General features: G+C 33.7%; 1 protein-coding gene across 1 annotated transcript; it reads right to left on the bottom strand.

Moving 5' to 3' along the window:
* Positions 1-1,477: 1,477 nt before the first annotated feature.
* LOC139518828 (uncharacterized) lies at positions 1,478-8,826 on the bottom strand. The gene is made up of 6 exons (XM_071310428.1): positions 8,765-8,826; positions 8,173-8,260; positions 7,385-7,617; positions 3,883-4,027; positions 2,547-2,723; positions 1,478-1,706 (listed from the first exon to the last, which is right to left on the bottom strand). The coding sequence occupies exons 2-6, from the start codon at positions 8,243-8,245 to the stop codon at positions 1,531-1,533; spliced, it is 804 nt and encodes a 267-aa protein (XP_071166529.1). The 5' UTR covers positions 8,246-8,260; positions 8,765-8,826; the 3' UTR covers positions 1,478-1,530.
* Between the last annotated feature and the right edge of the window lie 1,165 nt (positions 8,827-9,991).

The raw sequence follows: 9,991 nt of genomic DNA, 5'->3' as shown, positions 1-9,991 counted from the left end.
CCAACTAGCTAATATCCATTGGCCATATCAACACATGAAAAGAATCTTGAACCCGGTGGCGTATCAAATGTATCGTCGTTACGTGGTATAGGATATGCATCTTTTTGCAATTTCATTTGCCTTCCGAAAGTCCACACAAAAACGAGTGATATTGTCCTTCTTCTTCAAGTAGAACCTTGATAAAAAGTGAAAGAAATTATTGTGTAACGAAAAAGGAAATGTTGGCATTAGTGTATTTTGTAACAGAATTTAGGCGTTGCCGTCTCGGAAAGAGATTCAAAGTCAGAGCAGATCATATGAAATTATCGTGGCTCTGGAACTTCAAGGAACCGGAGGATCGTAATGGATCAAACTATAATAATAAAGATGGCATGTCTATACGGCCAACTGCACAATTAGAAACAGAAGAAAAGGGATGACCGATTAACAAACGATAGTGAGTTTTGACACCCCTCTGTTAAATCAGGAAGGAAACACATTCTTCATCCGTTGGAGAAGAAAATATGTAGTTTTAAAGAAAAATATCTGATGTGGATTACTATTTTAAGAAACGAAATGCAAAATCAAAGATCGTTCACTTTAATGGATTGAAGAAATATTTGGCGTCAGAACCGGAGATTGAAGTTCAAATCGAGGGGAATAAAAATAGATGAAATCGGATCCTAATAAAATCATGGAGTGAAAACACTGACACTGATGATGTTGAAAGCGAAGTTTGAGTAGAGAAAAGTGTTTCCAGCATTGTGAATCGTAAAGATGGATATTGTGATTACGGATATTAACAATAGTGAACTTTATAAAAAAATATTTTTATGTTGTATTTGTGGTAATTTATCCTATTAAACATTTCATAAATCATTTCTTAAATATTATAGGGTTACATCTTTTGCCCCGTTATACCTTAAGTTTGCTCATTATTGAAGACCTTACATTGACATAATATAGTAGCTTACGTCCTCGTCATCCGAACTCTGTGTGACGGTTGTCTTGTTGGCAATCATAACACATAAAAAAAGCCTGACAAATAACTGGTTCGAGATTGCTAAACTATAACCAACAAGAATGTGTCCATAGTACACAGATGCCCCTCTGGCACTATCTTTTTCTTTGTTAAGTGGACTGTGAAATTGGGGTCAAAACTTTAATTTGTCATTAAAATTAGAAAGATCATATCACAGGGAACATGTGTACTAAGTTTCAAGTTGATTGGACTTTAACTTCATTTAAAACTACCTTGACCAAAAACTTTAACCTGAAGTGGGACGAACGGACGCACGGACGGACGAACGAACGAACGAACGAACGGAGGCACAGACCAGAAAACATAATGCCCCTCTACTATCGTAGGTGGGGCATAAAAATGTCGTCCTGTCATAATACTCGGAATATATATTATTCATTAATTTATGTAATATAAATCAATTTTCAAAGAATTCATACAAATATAATTTGATACAGTTTTATAAAAAGCAACATATTAATCTATGATAGTCTAATATTGCAAGATAATCAGTGTTTTGTTGTTGGTCTTCATGATGGATAAGGTTGGGGCGTAGTACTTGGATAAGGAGGTGGTTGTTGGCCACTTGTTGAATATTGTGGCGCATTCTGGTATCCCTGTGGTGGAGCATTGTAACCGGCATTTGATGGAGGATAATACGCAGGAGGAGCCACTGGACCAGATGGGTATCCTGGATTGCTGTATCCTGAAGAATATAAATAGGTAAATTGATACTAAAACATGTCGATCCTTAGCTTTGTGATTGTCAAGTGCATGTATGGATTTTCAATCGTTATCTATTTCTTAATTTTCTGTCTTTTTATAAAATTAATAAGATTTTGTTTTATTGCACTGTGGGACTCATTCAGGTTCTCCCGTGCTTGATGTGTATTTGTACATGTTTTTAAAGTAATGGCGTATTTATATGGATATAATCATAAGATGTGTACTACCGCTTTTTCGCTTTTACGACCAGTTTGTTTATCGATTTTGTCTACAAAAGACTCATCAGCGACGCTCGAATAAAAAAAAATGTTTAAAAGACCAAATAAAGTACGAAGTTTAAGAGAATTGAAGACCAACAATTCCTAAAAGTTTTGCCAGCTAAGATAATCTATTCCTAAGGTAGAAACGCCTTAGTATTTCAAAATTCAAAGTTTTGTTAACAGTTAGTTTATAATTATGAACATATCAATGATAAGTCAACACAGAATTAGTTTAAATTTAGTTTAAACATATTTATTTATAGTGGATTGGGAAACAAGTTTTGCAACTTATATTAATCCCTTTCCACATGAAGGACAGAAATGCAAGTGTTGTATTGATTTCGTAACAAATGAATAAACCATATCCTTTCTTTTCCATTCTGTGTTCTTACACATGTGTGTTGTTTTTTCGCCATGAAATGACGAAATTACATACACAAATTGTTCATGACAAATAGCGGATGTCAAACATGAAAATGCAATGCAAAACTGATTGACTAGATCCCCTACTACATAACAATTCTGTTTTTTCATTGGAGCAAACAAATACCATGGCTTACCTCCCATTTGTTGAGACCCAGACTGTGTAATAACTGTGGAAGCTGGAGTTGGAGCTGTATATGTTGTTGTCCTAACATATGAACGTCTTCTACAGGCAATTCCAATGACAATACATACAGCAACAAGAACGATCACTCCACCAACAGCGCCACCAATCGTTCCTCCATAATTATAATCTGTTGATAGAGATAAAACCGATAATCTATTATAGCATATATATTTTACACTTTCAATGGAAAAACGGTGGTTTGCATAAACTCATCCACTAATTGAAATAGTCTGCTGCTACATTGAGCGTATATACCATTCAATTTTCGTTGTGTAGTCAAGACTTATCCTGTCGTATGAATCAAACTCATTTTATGAAGACGTACTATAATTTTGTAACAAACAAACTTTATTCTTGAATAAAATGATTTTATTTGTAAGCTATTTTACCATCAGAACTTGTAGAACTCAGTAACTACGGGTCGATACTTTTTGTCTTTCGGTGTTTCGTCCTTGCTCAGTGTCGATCTGATGATTTATAACATTTCCAACAGTTGATTCGTTCTGTTTGTTCTGATTTTGTGATGTTACACAATTGTTTTAAGCTAGAGTCGGGTTAAGCGCTAACAAACTTGTTTGGCCTTATCGCTTTCTATATGTGCCTGCCAAAAGTCAAGGAGCAATTCAATGAAATCGAATGTTGCTGTATGCCATTTTTATGTATTATTTTTTCGTAAATTAGGCCGCTGGGCCTCTATAGCTGACGTATGTATTTAACCCTTTGTGTTTAGGCCGTAAGGCGACCTACAATTAATGTATATAAAAAAAAAGATGTGGTATGATTGCCATTGAGACGTCTCTTAACAAGATACCAAAATGATAGAAATTGACAACTGTATGTCACCGTACGGCGTTTACTCATTAACTTTATGTGTAAATGATACAACATGTGCGAATATATATACTTTGCAGTTGATACTATATAGTGTTATCTGCCTGTAGTGGTCGCAATAATATGACGTGAAATTTACCCAATTTATTGTATTAATGTGAATAATGGTGTTTTTTTGTTTTCAGTTTGGGCACTTTATAGTAAGTTTTGCTCAATACCAATACATTGCTGTCAAAACCGAATAGAATTTCACACTATGACAGTTGTTAACCATTACTCAATTCTATTGTTGGAGAGTATAAATATGGTATTATTGACAATCAGTCATCTTTCCATCAACGACCACAAAGTTTAAGAGTATAACCACATACATGAAATGTTTTGTATATCGTTTTATAGTTATACCGCGTTATTTTATTGTTTAAAAGAAATCTTCTATCAAAATGAAAACTTACAAGAGTATGTTTTTACAGCAGTAACTTCCAAGGTTATCCGACCTTGATATGAACTGGAAGAAGGCGTCGTTAGCATTATATCTATATAGTCGTTTGGATCTGAACACCATTTATATGTTGGATCACCATAACTTCTAGAGAATGTCTGAAGCAGATAAATTTGATAATTCAATAAAACAATACTTCAAGTACATATTACACAGGATCATAGAGAGCATATTATGAAATAAATAATTTTGACTAAGCAACATGAAATCCTGCTCCACATGTGACATATGTTGGGGTGCTCATTTAAGTACACATTTGATGATGTCACATTACAGGTAATGAGGACAAGATTGTACTTAAGGATATTCTCTTGTCATGTTTTGGAATTTTTGTCAGATTTTCGGAATCGTCCGGTTTTATCCATTTGAATGCCTTTATCTTTTTTGCCCGTTGATCCCCATTTTTATTTTTATAAATCTTTTGCATGTATAATTATAAGCCATTGGTAAAAGTCTTATAAAATCTTGTTTATTTTTAATAGTTTTTTGAGAATATTAACTTGTCAATGAAAAATCAAGAGAGAACATTTTTATATATAAACTTGAAGTTAAAGAATAGATAGTTTCCTTAAACTTACCAGTCTTGGTGAGAGCCCCTGTATGAAATATGCCTATTAAAGGACCAAATGAACAAGAAGATGTTCTCATGGGAATCTTAATCGTCCCGAATCAAAAAGTTGTGAATAAGTTATGCCGAAACAGATGTGTATATATAAAGACAACAGCAGTATACCAGTGTTGAAAAGTCAGAAATCGATTGAAAGAAACCAAAGCCGGGTAAAAATCTAACACCGAGGGAAACACATCAACTATAAGAGGAAAAAAGGAACAAACACAAACGCCAACTTACATAGAAACAAACAATGAGATCTCATTAACATGTTAAACCCCGCCGCATTTTTGCTCCTGTCCCAAGTCAGGAGCCTCTGTCCCTTGTTAGTGTTGTTTTAATTTTAACTTTAGTTTCTTGTGTATAATTTGGAGTTTAGTATGGCGTTCATTATCACTGAACTAGTATATATATTCATTGAGGGGCCAGCTGAAGGACGCCTCCGGATGCGGGAATTTCTCGCTGCATTGAAGACCTATTGGTGACCTTCTGCTGTTGTCTTTTATATGGTCGGATTGTTGTCTCTTTGATACATTCCCCATTCTCAATTCTATTTTGCAATAACTGCCAAATTCCTAACTTGGGTACAGAACATTTTAAGAAAAAAATGGTGGGTGAAACCTGGGTTTATGGCTAGCCTAACCTCCCGCTTTATGTCAAGGTATAAAAATATCGTTAAAACGACAACACTAAGTTCAGAAATACAGCACAAACACATCAAATAAGTATCAAAGGTACCAGGATTTTAATTTAATACATCAGACGCGCGTTTCGTCTACATAAGACTCATCAGTGACGCTCAGATCAAAATAGTTGTAAAGCCAAACAATTACAAAGTTGAGGAGCATTGATGACCAAAAATTCCAAAAAGGTGTGCAAAAAACGGCTACGGTAATCTATTCCTGGGTTAGGAAAATCCTTAGTTTTTCGAAAAATTCAAAAACATTCATCACAGAGAAACGTAAAAACATAAATAAAAATTTTAGGCACAACATGAAAACCACAGAACAACAACGAATATATTCCATCAACGACATACACAACAGGATATCACAAAACTGTGACGCACTTACGTAACTTACATGCAATATCGAACTTTATACTATTCCTCTTAACAAATGTCATGACAATGATAGTATGGAAAGGCAGCTTTATAGTTATTTGGACTACAAATGATAAGACATAAAACATAACCAACCGAAACCAGAACACAAACATAAAACATAAAGGATAAATACATGAATGTTGGATGTCAAAAATACCGAGACAAAACGTAAAGCAACGCAAATTTACACTCGGTATAACAATCTTATTCGTAAACATGACAATGATGGTATTAAACGCTATTTTATTATTATTTTGACTACAAACAATAAGACATAACACACCAACCAACCGAAACCATAACAGAAACACCCGAAATAAGATCTGCCATTAACACAAAATCTTTCAAATACTAGCAGGCGCGTAGCTCCCTATACGCCAACACGCAGTTGCGTGCACATCAATTCGGCATGCAAATTTTTTTTTTAAAAAAATGACAAAATAAAAATTTATAAATTAAATGTTTAAAGGAAACACATATATGTAATCGTTTTTTTTTAATGATGTAATGTCATTAAATAGCGGCATTTGGTTTCAAAATTAAAGTTTTATTGGAGATGAAAAGACTAACAGTAACTTGCATCTATTACAAGATTTGAATTTGTTATACTCTAGAAGTTTCGGGGCACATTTTACAGAGTACGGTTTAACTGTTTGGACTGCGATGTACCAATTGACATTAGATTTATCAGTACCCTTCGATATCGTTGAAAGTATGCCGAGGCGATGTGTTCGACAGACTGCCAGAGCCAATCCCCCCCCAGCAAACACGCTAAAACAGTATTGGAAAGTCTCATTATATTTTGCGTTCATAGACCACATGATAATGGAACTGGAGTCGCGTCTGATATCATCAGGAAATCACTTCTATGCGCATTATCTGCTTCCTCGTGTTGTCGGTAATACAACAAACGAACAAATCTCTGCATTGTTTGAGACAAACGAAACTGGCCTGTTGAATAATTTGTCAAATTCAATCGGGAGGTTGCTCGATGGCGAACACGAGTGCTACCTCGGAGAGATCGTTCAGTGTACTACATCTTTTGAAAACATATGTATGATTAACCATGAACAACTACAGCTAGGTTATTATCGCTAGCATTACTGCATTATATTCATCGGGATTTCAGTGTGAATATTGACAAAGTAATAGAGACGTTCCCGAAGAGCAGATTTTGGACAATTTTGAGTAAATTCTGTATCACAAAAATGTGTTGCTTACATATTCAATTAATCATGCTTTACTCTATTCAGAAGTCAAGATTTCTAAATAGTTTTGCATTCATTAATTGTTTATAAGTCCTATGTACATCACAACATGTAGCTCCTCTTTTAACCGTCTAATGACCGAAAACCGAAAAAAAAAAATTCTGCATAAAAGGGTCCCAAAATTTTTTCGCCTCGCTTCGCTCGGCGGGAGTTGCTTGCAGATCGTTTCTTTCTAGCTACGCCCCTGACTAGTGACAAAAAAGCAACATAAGATATGACACAGGACAACAACTAACGATGATTTGGTAGGCACGAATATACATAGTGGGATTACACTTTTTTTTAAACTCCCCCCATTTGTAATATAGATTGGTGCACATGTGCATACAAAAAACTTATAATAAAAATCTGCAATGGTAAAGATCTTTATGTGTTTTATTTGGATTGTAAAATAAGGTATGTGAGGGTTTAACTATCGAATTGATATTTACACACAACTGTCAATGTTAGTTAAGGTCATCAAACATCATACCTTTTCTAGATAGGTGGCAAAACTTCCGCTGTAATATTTCAGAGTAACTCCGGAATCTACAATATTCCAGTTTGTGGCCTTTACACATATTTTAAACTCGTCCAATGGATTATCCGAATCATAACCATGGAAAGAAACCTTACACCCGCTAAAGTGATCATAACCGCTCCATGACAATTGGTACGAGTGGTCATCGGTTACGTAATTAACAGTAAAACAATCACCAAAGTGAACTGAAATATAAAATTAAACCCTGTCATTGTTGACATTTAATTAACTTGTTTTACGTTACGTTATGATTTTATTTAATTATTTGACAACTAATGATAATATAAAAGAACTAGACATAGAACATCTATGCGTGGTTTTACATAACCAAAAGACAAAATTTCTGCAAAGTGGAAAGGGATCAATATAAGTTGCAAAACTTGTTTCCCAATCCACTATAAATAAATATGTTTAAACTAAATGACATTTACATCAACAGTTATAAATAATAAATAAGAAACAACACGAACTCCACTAAAAACCGGGAGTGAAAACAGGTGCTCCGGAAGGGTAATAATGATCCATATACAAATAGACTAACAATTGCAACATAAGAAACAATCAGGCGAGACAGTGATCCTGAAACCTTATAACCCGATAAAGAGATTAAGAGGTTTACACACGGTCTTCACTGAAAGACAATCGTCGAAACCATGTCAAACTGTAAATTATCTCCAATCTGCATATCTAAAGTTTGAATGAATTTAACAACTTCAGAATATTTATATTATCTAACTTACCACTATTATCAAACCATGCTGTGACATACTCACAAAGAACAACCATTACTGATAAGGTCGAAACTACTCTCATTTTTAAAGCTGAATTCTTGCAAAAGAAAAAAACCCGTAACACCTATAGTATAATTAATTCTTTTTTTAATATAAATAGGAAAAAAAATATGAAGTGGATATCAATAAATCATGATAAACTGTGAATAAATAAACATTTTAAAGGAACCCGTTTATTGTTGTTTTTTATCTGGACATATGCTGGTACGGCCTCTTAACATAGCTAAATAGCAAACTTAAAAGGTCACAACTAAATGATTTTTCTGTCTTAAAATAAGTGAGAAACAGTGAACCAAAATTTCTCTTTTATTTCAAAATAAACGTTTACACTTATACACTAAATAATTTAGCCATAATCTGTTCGTTCTGGAGATGAAATCAAAAAAAGGAAAATACTTCTGCCTGTGTATCTAAGCATCGTGACATTAGATGAAATACCTGTTTTAAAACAACCCTTTTCATAAACTGCAATGAGTTTACATGAATTAGTTTGAAATATGCCTCACATTTAAAATATTTATTTATATATAATTCTACTTACGACAAGCTAAACTAAGCAGTTTTATCAAGTACACACTATTTGTGTATGATAACTTTTAACAAGATAACTTAGATCATGATTGTATTGGTCATGTCACATGCATAGTATATATACATATATATATAAAGTAAACAAAGGTGACAGCAATATGTTTTTCTGATTTTGTTTAAGTTCATTTCGAAAGTCTACAGTTGAGTAAAGAAAGAGCCACCATCAGCTCCACTCTTAGAAAATTCTCGACCTCATGTCACCTTTTTTTGGTGACAGATACAAACATTAACGAATTTAACAACAAATAACTATATACTAGGAATGACCTTACCAAGGCGACGTAATCCTGTACCATTCTATATAATTCATGAAGTAGTATGATTGTCAAAGATACATACATCCACCAAAATTCAAATGAAGTCTATATACAGAATGAATTAAAAAGTAATACTGCTTTTTGTAGATAGTTGATTTGGTGTTTTTTTTGTACAAAAACTAAGCATTCAGTGATAATTGTTCACCCATATAAAAATAAAAAAATGTTGTAGGATTGCCAATGAGACAACTATCCACCATAGTAAAGATATAAACAATTATAGGTTACCGTAGGGCCATCAACAACACAAATAGATACCGTATAAAAAGGCACATACATATAAATTGTGAAACGACAATAAAAAAACCCCGGCCTAGTTTATAACAATACAATTTACGAAACGCACAAATATGATAGACATGAGCTAATGAAAACCACATTGATGAATTACAGGCACCTGAATAAAGGTAGATCGGCAAAGAACATGATTGGGAAAAATCTCCATCCGTTTCTACCATTGTTAAAGCACAGCTTTAAAGCAAACTGTAACAAAATCAGTAAGAAATGGCATGACTCGTCTATCGACATGGAGCACAAGAACAGTTTAATACATAGATACAACAGATACAAAGTGTTGGTGTTTGTTTCATTCGATACTTCTCGGAACGTTAGTGTTCAGGGCACAATATATTCGCTTTAAGATTCTGTCAAGGTAAAGAATGAACAACTACACCACCTTGAATTTATTAAATTCTTTAAAAAATGTTTCCTGTGGATACGTGTCGAGTGCAATGAATTAGTTAAACTGGTTTATAATACACTGTCACATTCAGAACTAAACAAGACACTCTTTTGAAAACAATATATTGAAAACTGGTCAATTTGTTTTATTCATTAAACGATGTTTTCCCATTTCTGTC

The sequence above is a fragment of the Mytilus edulis genome, chromosome 4 (assembly GCF_963676685.1).
Source record: "Mytilus edulis chromosome 4, xbMytEdul2.2, whole genome shotgun sequence".
Classification (NCBI taxonomy): Eukaryota; Metazoa; Mollusca; class Bivalvia; order Mytilida; family Mytilidae; genus Mytilus; species Mytilus edulis.
The sequence above is the reverse complement of the archived record's forward strand: the minus strand, read 5'-3'. Positions and strand labels throughout refer to the sequence as shown.

Excerpts from the sequence above, each read along its gene's own strand:
- LOC139518828 (XM_071310428.1), bottom strand. The coding sequence starts at position 8,245 with ATGAGAGTAGTTTCGACCTTATCAGTAATGGTTGTTCTTTGTGAGTAT. Across the intron at positions 7,618-8,172 it reads AGCATGGTTTGATAATAGTG|TTCACTTTGGTGATTGTTTT; the intron begins GTAAGTTAGATA and ends TTTATATTTCAG. Across the intron at positions 4,028-7,384 it reads TTGCCACCTATCTAGAAAAG|ACATTCTCTAGAAGTTATGG; the intron begins GTATGATGTTTG and ends TATCTGCTTCAG.